General features: G+C 55.4%; 2 protein-coding genes across 4 annotated transcripts in view; one reads left to right on the top strand and one right to left on the bottom strand.

The window, feature by feature from the left end:
• The first annotated feature begins 1,085 nt into the window (after positions 1-1,085).
• CCDC22 (coiled-coil domain containing 22) lies at positions 1,086-14,525 on the top strand. 2 transcript variants are annotated; one of them, XM_044911750.1, is made up of 17 exons: positions 1,086-1,222; positions 2,275-2,452; positions 7,731-7,863; positions 8,676-8,782; positions 8,920-8,986; positions 9,085-9,263; positions 10,555-10,749; positions 11,244-11,306; positions 11,393-11,512; positions 12,110-12,229; positions 12,321-12,437; positions 12,543-12,644; positions 12,729-12,836; positions 13,111-13,206; positions 13,455-13,514; positions 13,591-13,665; positions 14,115-14,525. In XM_044911750.1, exons 1-17 carry the CDS (start codon positions 1,173-1,175, stop codon positions 14,226-14,228), a joined length of 1,884 nt encoding a protein of 627 aa, XP_044767685.1. In that variant the 5' UTR covers positions 1,086-1,172; the 3' UTR covers positions 14,229-14,525. The 2 variants fall into 2 exon arrangements, with proteins under 2 accessions (XP_044767685.1, XP_044767686.1); XM_044911751.1 differs by lacking the exon at positions 13,455-13,514 and having other exon boundaries at positions 14,115-14,479.
• Positions 14,526-15,287: 762 nt separating this feature from the next.
• Positions 15,288-17,749, bottom strand: part of FOXP3 (forkhead box P3) — a 6,537-nt gene continuing 4,075 nt past the window's right edge. For both annotated transcript variants that reach the window (XM_021678764.1, XM_021678774.1), the window contains 3 exons: positions 16,998-17,074; positions 15,635-15,736; positions 15,288-15,437 (listed from right to left, as the gene is read on the bottom strand). In XM_021678764.1, the coding sequence (XP_021534439.1) occupies positions 15,288-15,437; positions 15,635-15,736; positions 16,998-17,074 (329 nt within the window). The remainder of the gene's footprint in view (positions 15,438-15,634; positions 15,737-16,997; positions 17,075-17,749) is intronic.

Here is a 17,749-nt window from a genome sequence, read left to right as displayed (position 1 = left end):
AAAAAGAACAAGATGGGAGGACCATTCCAGATCAGATATCAAGGCGTGTTATAAAGCTACAGTAATTAAGAACAGAATAGAGTTCAGAAACTGAGCCCCACATATATGTACACATGATTTATTTATTATTTTTTTAAAAAGATTTTATTTATTTATTTGACAGAGAGAGAGCACAAGTAGGCAGAGTGGTAGACAGAGGGAGAAGGAGAAGCAGGCTCCCTGCTCAGCAGGGAGCCCAATGCGGGGCTCGATCCCAGGACCCTGGGATCATGACCTGAGCCGAAGGCAGACGCTTAACGACTGAGCCACCCAGGCGCCCCGCACATGATTTATTTATGACAAACATGGCACTACTGAGCAGTGGAAACGGGGTGGTCTTTTTAATGAATGGTGGTTACATGAATGTTTACTGTGTAATTATTCTTTGGAGCGTACACATATGTATAACTTTAAAAGAAAGCATTTATGGACTGCATGAATACTAGTGACTGTAATTTACATAGCGCTTTCCTACTGTATTATGTGTCAGGCACATAGTAACAAAGCTTTACATGAATTGTTTTAATCCTAGGAAGCAGTTATACTCATAGTTCTATTTTACAGAGGAGGAAACTTAGACACAGGGAAGTTACGTAACCTGCCCACGGTTGCACCTTTAGCTAGCTGAGCTAAAGACTTGAGCCAAAAAGCTGAGACGCAACCGTAGCCGCTTTCTGCTAAAGCCCCTGCCCTTAACTTGTACGCTTTTATAATACGGAAGATGAATGTCGCCTTAAATGAATGAGTCAGGAAGCCGCTCTCCGTCTGGTCCCTTTTCTACCATTGCGCGCGCGCTCACGCGCATACACAGGCACACAGGCACACACACGCACACGCTCGCGCACGCGCTCAAAATACACTTCTTCGCCCCCTTGGAAGAACCCACCGGACTGCAAGCGGAAGAACTACAACTCCCAGCAGCCATTGCAGGCTCAAGCCTGCAGACGCACCTTCGCACCAGGACGCCAGACATCCGGCGTGCGCCACACTCGCTCTCCGAACTACACATCCCGGCTCTCCCCGCGCACCCTGTGACACTCCTTGGACCGCGAGTGCGGAGCGGGGTTTCAGCTGCGTCTCTCTTGCTCGGACCCGGCCCTGACTCCGGCTTCAGACTCGAACACAGCTCCACCATGGAGGAGGCGGACCGAATCCTCATCCATTCCCTGCGCCAGGCCGGCACGTAAGGATACAGCCCCCGCCCGCCCCGGAATGCCCACATCCGGGACTCCAAAACTGTGGACCCAGTCACCCGGGAACCTTAAAACCCAGACCCTGACATCTGGGGCTCCAACTTCCAGGACCCTAAAACACCCCCTCCTTACACAGACAGACAGACACACACATGCATGCACGCACTCTGACATCGGGGAGCTCCCAAATCCTTTGCCCACGACACTTGGTAAACCCCAAATTCCAGGACCCAGACATCTCCAGAGCTTAAAACCTTGGATCCTCGACACCCAGGGTCCTGAAATATGTGGTTCTTGACATCAATACCCTGGGACCCTGGTATTTGGAAAATCTAAGCCACCTGTATTTTGAGAACCAGGGATTTTAAACACCCAGAGCCCTGGCACTCAAAAACCCTGGGACTGGATATTTGGGAACCTTCAAACCCTGTTTCCCAACACCTGGGCTTTTAAAATCCCCAGACCTTAAAATCTGGCGACCTCAACACTTAGTGACCCCGACACACAAGGACTTCTGCATTCAAGAACCCTAAAAACCGAGGATACCAACATCTAGGGAGCCTGATTTCTGGATTGCTTGAAACTAGAAGGTCTTGCTATCCGGGGATCTTGACATCTAGGGACCCTGACATTTGGAACTCCTGCAAACCTGAGCCTCACAATATCTAGTCTCAAAACCCTAGAAGCTCGATATTTAGGGGCCCCTGACGTGCAGGGAACATACCTGGGGATACAGAAACATAGAGAGCATGCCACCTGGGTCCTTTGCCCTTCTCAGACCCCAGACTTTTAAGCATATGGCAATTTCAGATTTTTTTAAAATTCAGATCCCTTCCGTCCACCGTTAGGACCTAAGGACTTCCCCAGCTTCCCCAGTTCTTAGTTTTCCAAATGGAAGTTGCAGTCACCAACACCCAGGACCTGTCTGAACTCTGGCCATCCTCCCCTACTCCCACCCCATCCTCTCCCACTCCAGAAGGCAGCAGGGCCCAGCCTAATCCCTGTTGCCTGGCTGCTTTGAGCCCACGCTCTTCTTTTTCAGGGCAGTTCCTCCAGATGTGCAGACACTGCGAGCCTTCACCACTGAGTTGGTTGTAGAAGCTGTGGTCCGCTGCCTGCGTGTGATCAATCCTGCCGTGGGCTCTGGCCTCAGCCCCCTGCTGCCTCTGGCCATGTCCGCCCGGTTCCGCCTGGCCATGAGCCTGGCTCAGGCCTGCATGGTGAGTGCCTTCCTCCCAATACACACAGCCTCTTCCTTCCTCCTTCACAAAGTCCCTGAGCTCCTTAGAAACGCTTGCCTTTCCTCTCTGCCACCTCCTCTTGTGGCTTAGCGTTCATTAGTGGTTAAGGATGCTGGCTCTATGGTCAAACCGCCTGAGTAGCTCTGACCCTCACTACACCACTTGCTAATTGTGTGACCCTAACCCTTCTGGGCCTGTTTCCTTATTTGTGAAACTGAGATGATAAAAGTTGAGTTGTTAGGAGCATTATATGAGTTGATCCAGTTTATGCCTGGGCTGGCCCTGGTTCCCACATTTTAAGCTTAGCACCACTAAGGTGGTGCTAGAATTGCCCCCTGCCCCGCCCATGGTATCCATTTACGAGTTCCAGAAAAAGCTTGGCTTGGGCCGCGGGCTCACTCCTAAATTAATCACTGTGTACTCTGATTGGCCTGGCGTGGATCACAGGCTCATCCCTCTAGGACACTGTGATTGGCTGCTCCTTCAGGATCGCTTGGGAGTTGGGGGTCAGAGGGTTACCCAAAGGAAGGTATGCTGGTTAAGTAAAACTGTGTTTCTGCTGCGTTCCCCCTCGTGGCCCTGCCTCTCCTGAGAATAATTCCCGAACCGTCTCTCTCATAGGTAAAGGGCCTTGTGACGAAGCACTCATACCTACCCAGTACAGAGCCAGCTCCAGGGGCTCTGAGTAATGTCATTTCTCCTGGCTTGCTTGCTCTGCGATGTTGGGTCAGTCTCTTAACCTCTTTGGGCCTGTTTTCTCCTGTGTAAAACAGGCATACGAGTTGTACCTACCACCTAGGGTTGCTATGACGAGTAAAAAGAAGTTACTATAGGAAAAGCTGGCTATAATGAGCTCTGTGTAAGTGGTATTACTATTCTTAGAGAGGCCTGATCTGGCCACTTGCATTCCAGCCACCTCTGGCTACATAACGGATGTGAACTCGGCCAACAGACCGAGGATATGGTGGTGGAGGGAGAGTAGAGTAAATACGGTGAAAATTTCCATTTAGGCCCTGGGGACAGGGTGGTGGGGTTTCTTGAACTCGGACCTTGCTTGTGCAGCTTCTGTCTCTTACCAGTAGGCCGCGGCGCTCTGCTGGTCACTTAGCTCTCAGGTTCGCCTGGCTCTCAGGGGTTCTCAGGCTCTTCTCCTGCTGGCCGCCTCTTCACATGCCCCATGCCTGGCACCGCTTTCTGCCACTCAGCCACCTCCATATTTTGGTGTCTGTCACTTCACACACCTGACTCCTGGAATGAGTTTCTGTATCAGTCACAACTCTTTGATTGCAGGTGTCGGAAAAAACCCAAAGTAAAGTCGCTCAAAAGCCAGTGGTTTTCACACTCTTGTGACGGTGACCCTCTGACATAAATCCGCCTTCTGTTGTGACCTAATACACACAAACAGGCAGATAATAAGGATGTTTTCCGAGTACCTACCCTGGGCCGGGCGCTGTGGTAATGCGGTGTGAGCTTAACTTCATTCTCATGACAACTTTCTCAAGTGGGTATTGTCGGTATCCCCCTTTTTTTTTTCAGAGGAGGAAAGTAAAGCCCAGAGAAGTTAAGTGATTTGCCCGAGGTCACACAGTGGGTCAGAGGCAAAGCTTGGATTTGAGTCTGGGAAATCTGCTTTCAGAGTCCGTGCAGCTCCGGACCGATGGCAACTCTGACAGAGAATCAGGCTTGCATTCTGGGCCCGTTTCTCAGGCCCCACGCCAAACCCTGATGGGGCCTGTGAGCTCTTAAAGCAGGCACATAGGGAAAGTCCTATCAGCCCCATTTTACAGCTAGGAAACTGAGCTTCCGGGTGGTTCAATAATCGGTCCAAGGCCTTAGCCAGTAAGTGGTAAGGGCTGGATTTCAGTCCCGATCTTTTTTTTTTTTTTTTTTTTTAAAGATTTTATTTGTTTATTTGAGACAGAGAGAATGAGAGACAGAGAGCACGAGAGGGAGGAGGGTCAGAGGGAGAAGCAGACTCCCCGCTGAGCAGGGAGCCCGATGCGGGACTCGATCCCAGGACTCCAGGATCATGACCTGAGCCGAAGGCAGTCGCTTAACTGACTGAGCCACCCAGGCGCCCCCAGTCCCGATCTTTTTACACTAAAGCCTCTAAGTCCCCTTTTAAAGAAAATGATTGTTTCGAGTAGGTCATTCTGTTAGTCAGGGTCCAGTCTGGAGACCGAAACCCCAGCTGTAATTTGAACAGGGACATTTCAATATAAAGAATTGTTAATTAGGTAAAAGGTGGTTAACCACTGAAAGGGTAAGAGAGATCTCCAGGGTGTGATGGAAGGAACGTGATACCTGGCAGAGTCTCACGCTCCGAACCGTTCACCCCGTTCTCCTGCCTATCTGCTAGAAGGGGATGACTGACTGGTTTCTGTGTGTCTTTCTAGGTTTTTTTTTCCCCCCTGGGTTTTTTTTTTTTTTTTAATGCAGATATAAGCCAATGTGAATATACTTATTTGCCCCCTTCCTTTCTTTTTCTCTTAGTAGATTTTGATTGCCCAGTTTCTGGTTGTAAGCAATGATTCATGACACAGACCAAAAGTCCCCTTCGCCTAACTTAATAACCGTCTAGGATATAGACAAGCCATGAAGCAAGGCAAGAACCTATTTCTTTGAAATAGTCTAAAAACCCTTGCATGAAAAATGGATCCCCTTAGAGCATTTTATTGATTACGATTGGACATCATATCCTTCCTCTTCGTGGCCTTGCATGTTCTGCTCCGTTTCCTGGTTGTTCTGCTCCAGAGAGCACATTTGCATACTCTGCAGAGCCTGGAAGGGAAAAAAACAAAACCAAAAATCTGCTTCCTGGTTTGGGGCCCTGGGAGAAAGGCCCTCTTCTAATGATCAGAAGGGTCGGCTTGAGGTCATCTGTGAACTATATGAAGTTTGTTTTTGAAGTTCGTTTTCACAGCCTTTCCCTTTCCAGGGCTTTGCCCCTTTATATTTCTTCTTTAGCCCCCCCTTTTTTTTTTCCATTACTGTGGCTGTTCTGTCGAGAAAAGGCTCTCTAAGGAACTAGTGCTCTGTCGTAAATTAATAAAGTATGTCACGCGGAGGAAGAGGAAGTGAGGGCAATGAACCCCTAGCCTTTTGAGGATAATTCGGACCTCACAGCACTTTGGTACAGTTGGTAATTTTGATTTATGGGAAACCTGTAAAATGAGGGAAAATAAAGACTAGCGACCCATTCCTGTGTTTGGTTTAAGGAATCGAGGCATGGAAAATAGAAAGGGCTTGACAGAGTATCCACCATTGTTGTCATCATTGTTATTCATTTTTTATGGGTGCTGGAGGAGGAGACCCTATACCTCAGAGGTGGTGGAAGAAAGCAGTGTCTGATGGTATCATAAGAATTAAAAGGGAGGGGCGCCTGGGCGGCTCAGGCAGTTAGGCGTCTGCCTTTGGCTCAGGTCATGATTCCGGGGTCCTGGGATTGAGCCCCATGTCACGGGGAGCCTGCTTCTCCCTCTCCCTCTGCCTGCAGCTCCCCCTGCTTGTGCGCTCTCTCTCTCTCAAATAAATAAATAAAATCTTAAAAAAAAAAAAATTAAAAGGGAGATAATCAAAGTCTTTCTCATATAGAGGAGGAAGACTCATTTCTCCCCTTCTTACCTTTTTTTTTAATCCCCCCTAACAGCTGCATTAAATGTATTAATTGCTTGGACATTTAAGGCATTTCCAGTATTTTGCAAATAATGCTTTGGAGGAATCGCATGCAAATAATGCTAAGGAGGAATCGCACGCATCTGTCCTCTTGAATCGCTAGGGACATGGCTTCATGGTCAGCTCCTCAAAGTAGGATTGCTAGGTGGAAGGGTAAAAGCAGATGTTGTTTTGTCGGACTTTGCCCAGTTGCCCTCGCTGGGCTTTGTTTCATTTCTGCCTTCCCGCCAGCAGCGTGGGAGAGAGCGCCTGCTTCGCCACAGCCTGGCCCACTGACTTGTGCCCCTTCAGTAGGTGAGGAATGATATCTCAGTATTGTCTTTCTCCCCAGCTTTGTACTCGGGCAAACATTTGGTAGCATTTTGCTCCATTCTTTTCTCTGTACATAGATACATAGACACACACACACACACACACTTTTTTGCCGAACCATTTGAAAATGGCAGACAGCGTGATAACTCCATACCTACAATTTTCAGCACGCCTCTCTTAAGTAGAAGGGCACTTGCCAGCACAACCACAATATTGTGATCACACCGGTGAAATTGAATATTGATCGTATGTATTAACAATCCATAGTATGTATTAGAACAGTAGTATCTCATATCTAGCACCTGGTGGAATTTCCCCAGTTGTCCCAAAAATATCCGCTATCTCTGTTTTTTTTTTTTTTTTTCTGTATTCCACTCTATTCTTTTTTTTCCCCCTCTATCTCTTTTTTTTTTTAACTGTAGTGTCTAATCAAGGATCATACATTTTATTTCACTTTTACTTCTCTAATCTTGCATAGCCAACAGTCCTCCTTGGTTTTTGTTTCTTTGTTTCTTTTGTGAAGACAAATGTTTTCCAAGAGTCCAGGCTGGCTGTTGCCTGGGATGGCCTACACTTTGAGTGGGTCACAGTGTTTTCTGATGATCAGATTCAGGTTTTGGGCAGGAATGCTGCCGGAGCGATGGTATCTCCCTCCCAGCGCACACCTGGAGAATGGATCAGCAGGTTGTCCTGGATCAGTGATATGTGTGTGAGATCTCTCCGTGTGCTTTCAGTTGCAGCAAATTTGCCTAGGTTTAAGGGCCATTTTCATTTCTTTTTCTGTGAACTGCCTCCTCCTATCTTTTGCCTTCTTTTCTCTTGTATTGCTGGTCTTTTCTGCTTGTTTGATTTTAGACACGCTTTATATGCTAGGTAGATTTACTCTTTGTCTGTGATATGAACTCCAAATATTTTTTTTCTAGCTTGTTATCTCTCTTTTGACTTTGGTAATTATATTCTTTAAAATTTTTGTTTCTTTTCAGGGATTCAGAAATACTGATCTTCTCCTTTATGGCCTCTGGATTTGGGGTCATAGTTAGAAAGGCCAGAGCTTTAATCTTATTTCTGGCTCTCTGTAGCATTGACTATAATCACTCTGTGGTTCCCCCCCTTCCCCCGGGAGGCCTGGAGGCCTTTGGGGGAGTCAAGGTGAAGTTCAGAGAGTTGTGGTTGGCGAGAGAGTGGGAGCATTTGTGGTCTAGGCCCAGGGCTTCCAGGGTAGGAGGATTCTGCCTGTGTGACTGATAGAAGCCATCTCCCCAACCCCCAGGACCTGGGCTATCCCTTGGAGCTTGGCTATCAGAACTTCCTCTACCCCAGTGAGCCAGATCTCCGGGACCTGCTTCTCTTCTTGGCTGAGCGTCTGCCCTCTGATGCCTCTGAGGATGCAGATCAGCCTGCAGGTATGGTCTGCCCAGGGCATGGTGGGGGTGAAGGAGAGCGTGGCATTCCTGGGTGTTGTAGGGGCCAAGAGACAGGTGGAGGTGGTAAAAAGGTTGACTAGGGGTGGGGTGGGAGATGTATCTTTGCGAGAGCTGGGGTGGAAGGGAGGATTGGGGCTGGGGGAGGGGAGGCAGGGCAGGGGGAAGGGGGCCTGGGCTTGAGCTGCCCCAGTTGGGGAGTTGGTGCTGGGAGGGGCCCCTCTGCCTCACCTCCTCCTCGCTCCCCCTCCTCCTCCCCACTCCAGCCACACGGGCCTCCTTAGTGCTTCTCAGAGACTCCAGGTGTGCTCCAGCCTGGGGGCCTTTGTATTTGCCAGATTATTCTTCCCCTAGATGTCTTCCTGGTTCACTCTCTTACCTTTTAGAGGCTCTGTTCACGTGACACCTCAGGGAGGCCTTCCTCCGACTGCCTTGTTTAAAATTACATGCCCCTCTCAATAGTCTTTATCCTCCCCTTGGATCATCACCTGGCAGATTTCTGTCTTGTACTCAGAAGTACCTGACTCGTGTTCTCCTCTACCAGCATGCCCGCTCCGTGAGGGCAGGGGTACTTCTCAGTTTGTTGGCTGAAGTATCCCAAGAGTCTAGAACAGTGACTGGTATGCAGTAGGTGCTCAGTAAGTGTTTGTTGAATGGCCGAGGGTGAGAATGATAGCTAGACAGATATGCATCTCTGGGAGGGGGTCCGGGAGCCCCGGCTGCTCTCCCAGGATCTGCAGTTTTGGGGTTAGGGCACTGTCACCTGATGGATGCTCCTTCCCCACCCCCCACAGGAGACTCAGCTATCCTTCTCCGGGCCATCGGGAGCCAAATCCGGGACCAGCTGGCCCTGCCCTGGGTCCCACCCCTCCTTCGCACTCCCAAGCTACAGCACCTCCAGGTGGAACCCCCCAACTCACATCGATGTTGCCTGTCCCCTCACCTTGGCCCCATCTGGTCACTCAGATGTCTGCCCCCCCACCAGTGCCCCCCCCCCCACAGTTCATCATGGAGGCTCTGATTCTGCTCTTCCCCCAGGGCTCCGCCTCCCAGAAGCCTTTCCACACCACCAGGCTGGTCATGCCTGAGTTGAGTTCCAGAGGAGGTGAGTGGGAGGCTGTGGGGAGGGGCTGGGGGCAGGGTGGAGGTGGGCCTGACCCCTGGCCAGGCGGGAGGACTAGCTGACCATGTTCCTGCCTCCAGAGCCCCGGGAGTTCCAGGCGAGTCCTCTGCTGCTACCAGCCCCCGCCCAGGTGCCCCAGCCTGCCGGGAGGGTGGCCTCACTCCTCGAATGCCATGCCATCCAGCTCTGCCAGCATACGGGCCGGGACCGCCCTGGGGATGAGGACTGGGTCCACCGGGCAGCCCGCCATCCCACCCAGGTACTGCCCAAAGCTCGGCTCCCTGCTGCCGAGGCCTCTGCTCGCAGCTCAGCGTCCCTTGGTCCTCTGCCCCCTCCTTTCCCCTCTTGGCCCCTCATCCCCTCCCCTCTGCATGCACCTACCTGGCTCCTCCCCTGCGAGAACCCTGGAGTCAGAAAGACTGTGGACCCCTCAGACAAGTCACTCTCCCTCCCCCACCCCAGAGCCCCGGTTTCCGGTTCTGAGACTTGGGGGGTGATAGTGCCCTCCCCTCAGGCTAGCGCTCCACTGAACGACTGAAGGACGAACGACGGGCAGGTTCTTAGTAACCAGAGTGGTCAGGATTTGCCCACTTCCTCCCTGTTTCTATTACCTTCTTCTCCCCCCCCCCCCCCAGCCCCGCCCCGAGTCTCTCATTCCTTCTCTGTCTCTGCCACTGTCCCTGGTGCTCATTTTTTCTGTCCCTAGGTCTCTGCATTGTCTCTTCTGGTCACTGTCTTCCTTGTTCTGTGGTGTTGCTGCCCCTCTTTCTTGCTCCTCTGTCTGTCTCCTCATTTCGAGACTGTGTCTCTCCCCTTCCCTTCTGTTCACCTCTGTCACTCTCTCTTTCTGCCTGCCCCTGCTTCCCCCACTGCCATTTGTTCTCTCTTGACTTGTGTCTTTTTTAAACTTAGAGATGTTTTCAAACACAGAATATTCTAACGAATCCTATGTGCCTGTCATCCGCCTTCAACTATGAGCCTTTCATCAATCTTTCTTCATCTGTTCTCCCCCAGTTGTTTTCTCAGTATTATTTTAAAGCAAATCCCAGTACACATGCCATTTCAACTCTAAATACTGAAGTGTGCATCTCTTAGCTCATAAGGGTATTCACTTTTTAAGGTAACCCCTCGGTCATTTTCACACCTAATAACATTAACACCTTAACACCATCCGTCACTGATTTCATAATCTGATTTCCCCAGTTGTCTTGAAACTGCTTCTGTTAGTTCTCTCTCTCTCGATTCTGCTCTGCTTCCACTGCTTCTTTGCCCAGCACCTCTGACTCTCTGTCTCTGCTCTGTCCCCACGTAGCCTTTCCGTGTCACCCTCTGATTTGGAGGCTGCTGATTTACTGCTGGTGTGGGGAGTGAGTGGGTGGAGAGAAGCATGGCTGTGGGGGGGACCCCGTCCTTGGGGAGCTCTCAGACCAGTGGGTCAGGAGAGGGGACTGGCTGGTAGCCCTTTGTCAGGCAGCTCCCCGGAGGAGGCAGGGCCTCGGGTGCCCAGCAGGCCTCGACACCCTCCCATCTGCCCCGCCTTCTGCATCCAGGAGGATACACGGGCCCAGCGGCAGCGGCTGCAGAAGCACCTGGCTGAGCATCTACGCCAGACCTGGGGCCGACCGGGGGCTCCCCCACAAGCCCGAGACCTGGGAGAGCTGCTGCAGGCCTGGGGTGCAGGGGCCAGGACCGGTGCTTCCAAGGGCTCCCGCTTCACGCACTCAGAGAAATTCACCTTCCATCCGGTGAGTGGGTCCAAGTGGACTCGGGTGGGCTGATAGGGCCGCTCTCTGTGCAGACGACACACTTTATCCACATAGGTTCCCGTGTTCCCACTGGGCGTGCCCTCTCTGCGCTGGGGGTCCCCTGGCTCCTCAAGAGCTTAGGTGGAGAAGGGGGGAGGGGTGGGAACCATGTCAGGGTGTAGGGGTGCTCTTTGTGCAAACCCCAGCTTCCCTCGGACAGTTTCCCCTGGACACATCTTCTCTCCTTGACCTAGAGGGGCCCTCATCCTTCTCGTGGGCCCCCTTCTCGTGTCAGGGTCAGGGAGGTTTCTTTCTGAGCAAACAGTCCAGCCTGAGGTCTCAGAGAGTGCCCGGGTCCTCATAAACCCAGCCCGACAGCTGTCAGCAGATGGGTGGACAGGAGCGTGGTGCTAGAAGGGCACTTGGAGCAGGTGCTGAGTGGGAGGGGCAGGGCCTTCTCCGACGGCCAGGATACCCCCGTCTCCCTCCCCCAGGAGCCCGAGGTCCAGGCGGCCCAGTTGTGTGATGTGCCAGCCACCTCCCAGAGGCCTGAACAGGTAAGCCGAGCCGTGGCGGGGGTTCTGGGCCCTTGCCCCGCCTAGTGGGCCTCACACCCCCACCCCTACTGGCCTGTGCCTCCCAGGACACGAGGGCAGCTCAAGAGAAGGAGCTGGAGTCTCTTCGGGAACAGCTGGAGGGAGTGAACCGCAACATCGAAGAGGTCGAAGCCAACATGAAGACCTTGGGAGTCAACCTTGTGCAGGTGGGAGGTGGGGGTGGGGGAGGGGCTGCCCCCCTGGGTTTGGGTCATGGTGGGGCCTAGAGGGCCCAGAGGGCCTTGAAGGGACTGAGAGGACTTCGTGGAGGTCTGCCGACGTCAGAAGGGTTCAGAGGTGACCTCGGGGACCTGTGGGCTCTCGAGGGTTGAGGAGAATCAGTGGGGGTGACGGGGATATAGGGTCAGGGGGGTCAGACCTGTGGGCGTTAGGGGCACCCGTGGGCATCGGTCAGGACAGGCGGGTGTCTGTGAGAATCAGGAGGGGTGTGAGCATCTGTGGGCATCTGTGGGCGTATGATGGACCTGTCTGGGCAGGGGCTTGTGGGCCTTGTCAGGGCTTCCTGGGGGGGGGGTCATTGTGGAGGTAGAGGGATCAGAGGGGGGCCTGTGGGTGTCTGTCACTGCTTATAGGTTTCTGTCACCATCAGGAGGGGTCAAGGGGCTGCTAGAGGGTAGAGGGGTGTGTTCTCGTCTGTGGGGGCTCAGGCTAGGCCAGGGCTTTCCAGGCTCGGTGGGGCCTAGAGGGCTGTGGTGTGTGGCTGGGCCCCTCCACTGACGGGAGTGGGGGTCATGGGCTGCCAGGTGGAGACGGAGCGTCGGCAGAGCGAGCTCAGCACGGCGGAGCGTGAGCAGGCCCTGCGCTTGAAGAGCCGGGCGGTGGAGCTGCTGCCTGACGGGGCTGCCAACCTGGCCAAGCTGCAGGTGGGGCTGGCACTGGGGCTGGGCGGGGCGGCTCGAGTTGGAAGGGTCCAGCCTGTGTGACACGGACCCCCCCCCCCCCCCCCCCCCCCAGCTCGTGGTGGAGAGTAGCGCCCAGCGGGTCATCCACTTGGCAGGTCAGTGGGAAAAGCACCGGGTCCCTCTCCTGGCTGAGTACCGCCACCTCCGAAAGCTCCAGGATTGCAGAGAGGTAGGTTGTGGGGTCCTGGGCTGTGGGCGGGGTGGGTTCGGTCCCTCCCTGGGGGGCCGTCCTTGTGCTGTGCTCACTCTCCCTCTGCCCATGGGGTCCTGGCAGCTGGAATCTTCTCGACGGCTGGCAGAGATCCAGGAGCTGCACCAGAGTGTTCGAGCAGCTGCCGAAGAGGCCCGCAGGAAGGAGGAGGCCTACAAGCAGCTGGTAAGGGCCGTGCAGGGGCCCCGGGTGGCTCCGAGTGGGCGGGGGGCTGGGTCCCAGGGGAGTGTCTGCTGTGTTCCTGTCTAGGTGTCAGAGCTGGAGACCCTGCCTAGAGACGTGTCCCGGCTGGCCTATACCCAGCGCATCCTGGAGATTGTGGGCAACATCCGGAAGCAGAAGGAAGAGATCACTAAGGTGCATCGCTGCGGCCGTGGAGGGTTGGGGCAGACGGGCAGACATGCGCGAGGGGCAGGTGCGTGTAGCACGGCCACGTGGGGACCTCACACCCTCCGAAAGGCAGAGCTGCCTGGCCACGCCCCAACACGGAACCCTCCTACCCAGCCCACTCCAGCCACAGCTGACGCGGTGACGCAGGCCCCGTCTGGGTGTGAGCGCGTGCACACGACTCTGCCCTCAGCCGGCCGGCCCGGGCCGCACGTGGGCTCATGGCTGCCCTGTTCTCTGCCAGATCTTGTCCGACACAAAGGAGCTTCAGAAGGAAATCAACTCCCTGTCGGGGAAGCTGGACCGGACGTTTGCTGTGACCGACGAGCTCGTGTTCAAGGTGTGGGCTTGGCTGGGCCGGGTCAGGGGGGTGCGGGGGGCAGGCTGGGCTCCCGCCTGCCTATCTGCTCACAGGTTGGCTTGGGCCTCGGCCTGGTGCGAGCTGTGTAGGTACACTGCGGCTCGGGCCTGGCTGTGCGCCACGGAGGACGAAGTCAGGGGAGTGGGAGAGGGTGGCCCTGTGGGGGTCCTGGAGGGGGTATGTGGGGGGGCGTGGGGGAAGCCCACTGGTCCCTTCTGTCTGGTCAGGATGCCAAGAAGGATGATGCCGTTCGGAAGGCATACAAGTATCTAGCTGCCCTGCACGAGGTGGGTGACGCGTGAGGGGTGCTGGCCGGGGTGGGGCGTGGTGGGGGTGCAAGCCTTCTGCTCCTGCCGTCCCCAGAACTGCAGCCAGCTCATCCAGACCATCGAGGATACAGGCACAATCATGCGGGAAGTTCGAGACCTTGAGGAGCAGGTGAGGCCTGGGGGTAGGAGGGGAAACCAAGGCAGGCCAGTGGACAGCACCTTGGTTTACGCCCAGAGGGGCTGTGGGAGCAGACACAGCCTACGGCTGGACTCTCAGCCTTGCCCCATAGTAGCTGTGTGTGTGACCTGGCACTGGCCAGCAGCCTCCTCTGAGCCCTAGCTTCCACCCCGAAGGTCCTCGCACCTGCCTCCCTGGGCCATTGGCAGAGGCTTCAGCCAGAGTATGTGGTGGCTCATGCTGCCACGTTAGCAAATGGTGCTTTAGGCGAACAGATGACACATGCAAAGGCCCGGTGGTAGGGCACAGCACGCTGTTGCGGGAGGAGGGTGGGAGGAGCACGGGAGGGACCTCGAGCGGCCTTAATGGAGATGGGGTGGCAAGCAGGAGCTGGGACAGGGGCCCCGCACACAGAAGGTGTGCGATTCGTGTTGCCTTAGATTGAGACGGAGATGGGGAAGAAGACCCTCAGCAACCTGGAGAAGATCCGCGAGGACTACCGAGCCCTTCGCCAGGAGAACGCTGGCCTCCTGGGGCGGGTCCGGGAGGCCTGAGGAGCCCCCAGCACCGGTCTGCACCTGGCCTCGGGCAGGGAGTTGGGATGTCGGGGGCGATGGCCAAGCGCTTGCCCTAGCCGTTCCCTCTGTTGGCTGCGCTCCTCCTGCTACGGCCTTGGCCCCAGACCCCCGCCCACCTGACCCCAACTCTGATCTGGGGTGATCGTCCAGAACGTGGGAACTCGGCTGCAGTTTATTGGAGAGGGCACTGGGGTTAGGACCTTGGATCCCAAATAAACGAGGGGCTCTGTCTGCAGTCTAAGCTGAGGCCTGGATGGGGACACAGGGTTCAGGGCCGGGAAGGTGCGGCGGGCGGCAGGTGAGACATGGGATCTGTTCGGCGATTCCGTGTGTGTGGCTGTGAAAGCCCACGTGGGACTCCGGAGACCCACTGGGGTGCCAAGTGCGTGTGCATGACATGAGATGCACAGGTGTGTTCTCGTGGGCTGCGTGAGCAAGCTGATGTTTTGGGGGCTGCGTGAGAATGTGCATGACTGGGGTGTGTTTGTGTGGCTCTTTGGGACGTGAGATCCTGAAGGTACCAAGGCTGCTTCTGGGCGGGGTCCTGGGCACAGTGCAGGTGAGGGCGGGGGCGGGGGATGGCCGTGGGTGTGTGGGTTGACAGGACTGTGCTCAGGTATGATTGTCTGCGGGACTGCGGAGTTGAGGTTGCCCGAGGGTACTGAGGCAGGCTCTTTGTACTGTGTCCAAGGGACAGGGTTGTGACTGTGTGTGTGTCTTGTCCAGCCCTGAGGTCATCTCTGAGAGCGACTGAGGCAGGCTGTGTGTGCTTGGTTGTGAAGGCTCAGTTTGGCTAAAGAGCTTGTTGCAGGAAGGTGGGCCGGGGGGCCGGGGCCCCTCTGAGCAGCCTTGGTGCAGAGCATATGATCTAGAAGGGTGGTAAGCTGAGGATCAGGGTCCCTGGCACGCAAGACTGTGCACACCTCACTTCTTGGTCCCTGTGGGCACGTCCAGGGCCCGTCACCCCTGCCCCCGGCCACTTCCACCCCCCATTTTGGCCCCTGTCCTTCCTTCCTCCTTTCCTTGGTTTTGAGGTCAGGGGCCGGGTGTGGGGTTGGCGCTCCTGCTGGGCCTCTGGCTCCTCTTCTTGCGGAACTCGAACTCATCCACGGTCCACACGGCCCCCTTCTCGCTCTCCACCCGCACGAAGCACTTGTGCAGGCTCAGGTTGTGGCGGATGGCGTTCTGCGGGAGGAAGGCCCGCCGGGCCGGGGGCGGGGGGTGGGTAGGCAGTCACTCTGACGTCAGCAGGACCCACCCCAAACCGGCCTCCCGCCCCTTCCCAACGTGTCTACAAGCCCGCCCCCCACTCCTGAGCTTGGCCCAGCACCCCAGTGGCATCGGAGGCCCCCCCAGCCACTGCCACTTCCAGAGGAGCCTACCTTCCAGGTGGCAGGGTGGTTCCTGAAGAAGGCAAACATGCGTGTGAACCAGTGGTAGATCTCGTTGAGTGTCCGCTGCTTCTCGGGAGCCTCCAGGATGGCCTGGAGGTTAGGGGGTCAGGGGGTCAGGGAGTCCCTTCCCCAAAGCTGGGCTGAGAGTGGCAGTGGCCCACCCTGGGTGTCTGACATGGGTGGAACTGGGGGGGGGGGGGCAGGGGAAGGGAGGGAGGGAGACGGTGTGAGGTGATAGGTCAGAGACAGGGTTAGAAAGGGTGAGGTGGAGGGTCAGGGCTGAGGTTGCAGTAAGGTCTGGTTCAGGGTAGGGCCAGGATTAGGTTAAAGGTCTGGGATGAAGTTGGAGCTGGCCGCCTCCATAGAGGCAAGGTGTCAGGGTTCGGGAAGGTTGAAGGCCAGGAGTGGGGTCAAGTTAAGGATGTGGGAGGGGTAAAGGGCCAGGCAGAGTTAAAGGTCATCAGGGAAGGGGTGGTTAAGGGTCTGGCTGGGGATGGACCAGGGCGAGTGGAGGGCTGAGGGATGGGATGGCATTAGGGTCAGGAATCAGAGGCAGACCTAGTGATACCGTTATTTTCTGTGTCAGGCATGTGGTTAGATTCAAGGTCAAGAATAAGGTTGGATGTGTGTGGTCGTTAAGGGTCAGGGCTTGTGTTAGGTGTGGAGTGAGGCTAAAGGTCAGGGAATTGGATCTGTTTGGATTTAGGAGTGGGGCTAAGCAAAGGGTCAGAGATTATGGCTGCAGTGAGGTTCTGGGGTCAGGATGGGGCTAGGTAGGGGAATGCGTGGTATTGTGTAAGGGTTAGGTGTGGGCCTAGGGTCAAGGTCTGGGCAGGCTGTGATGAAAGTTCTGGGCAGCCATTAGGGAGATTCAGATGAAGGGGTTGGGATGGGGTGAGGCCAAGGGTCAGATAGGTGTCACAAGGAAGGGGTTAGAGGCAGGGTCCTGCCAAGGGATGTGTTGGCGTATTGGGGTATATGGGGGCCGGGGAAGGAGTTAGGATAGTGTCTGTGGTGGGTTTAGGGCAAGGGGCAAAGATCAGGTTCATCTGGGGGCTATTTTACAGATCTAGGAGGGGGTTAAGTATGGGGTCGAGGTGGGCATCAGGGAAGGGGGGTGGGTGGAGGGCCAGAATTTGACTCGCACTGGCCTGGATAGTGGTTTCTGTTTGGGTTGGTGGGGGGGCCAGGTCTGGAGTGAAGCTGGCTTGGCGGGGGGGGGATCCTATCGGAGGCCTGGGTTCATGAAGGAGCCTGTTCTGGGGGCGCTCAGAAGGAGGCTGGGAATGTGGGAGGCAGGTGCCCACCCCCCATTTCTTTTCCTTCTCCTTGGCCCATGCTGCCGGCTTACCCAGCGGATGAGGGTCGCGTAGGTGAAGGGGGGCCGCATGTTGTGGAACTTGAAGTAGTCCATGTTGTGGAAGAACTCTGTAGGGGGTGGGGGAGGATTGGGTCTGTCCTGGAGCTCCTAGCTCCCTCTCCCATCCCCCACGCTACAAGGAGAGGCTACCCAGCTGAAATCCCTCCCTGACAACACCAGTTTTCACCCTCACGGTTACTGTGCTGAGCGCTGGGCATCGACCGTATCATTTACTGCTTGCACCACTCCCACCAAAATGGGCCTCATCGTCCCGAAGTTTAAAAGAAGTGAAGTAACTTGCACATCAAAGGGATGCAAGCGGCCAAGTGGCAGAGGCAGGATGACACTCAAGGGCCCCGATCCGTCTTAAGCCCACAGCCCAGGCCTTGTGGGCGGCCCAGGATGCGTGAGCTTGGGAGAATCACCCCGCTTTTCCTTGGAGGGGGAAGGGAGAGTCCCTGGGAAGCGTTTAGCTAGTTCTCTCCCTTTTGACGACCGAATGGAGTAGCCGAAGCCCGGAATGAGTGAGCCCCCGGCCCCAGGGGAGATGGGGCTAGACAGGAGGAACCACAATGGCCGCGGGGGGGCGGGTGGCGGTGCAGGGGGCTTGCAGGCCTTGGAAACGCTGAAAGGCAGCTTCTGCAAGCGGTCATGTTTTCCCAAAGGCTGGGTGGCAGTGCTGGGGAGGGTCGGTACTGGCTGTCTCCCACCCGGTGCCAGTCGGGGGGATGAGGGGCTCTGGG

Source organism: Neomonachus schauinslandi, chromosome X, assembly GCF_002201575.2.
Source record: "Neomonachus schauinslandi chromosome X, ASM220157v2, whole genome shotgun sequence".
NCBI lineage: Eukaryota > Metazoa > Chordata > Mammalia > Carnivora > Phocidae > Neomonachus > Neomonachus schauinslandi.
Note: the sequence above shows the minus strand (reverse complement) of the source record. Positions and strands in the feature narration are given on the sequence as shown.

Coding starts and splice junctions, on each gene's coding strand:
- CCDC22 (XM_044911750.1), top strand. CDS start 1,173: ATGGAGGAGGCGGACCGAATCCTCATCCATTCCCTGCGCCAGGCCGGC. Junction 11,307..11,392: donor CCTCCCAGAGGCCTGAACAG/GTAAGCCGAGCC, acceptor TGTGCCTCCCAG/GACACGAGGGCAGCTCAAGA. Junction 13,207..13,454: donor CCGACGAGCTCGTGTTCAAG/GTGTGGGCTTGG, acceptor CTGTCTGGTCAG/GATGCCAAGAAGGATGATGC.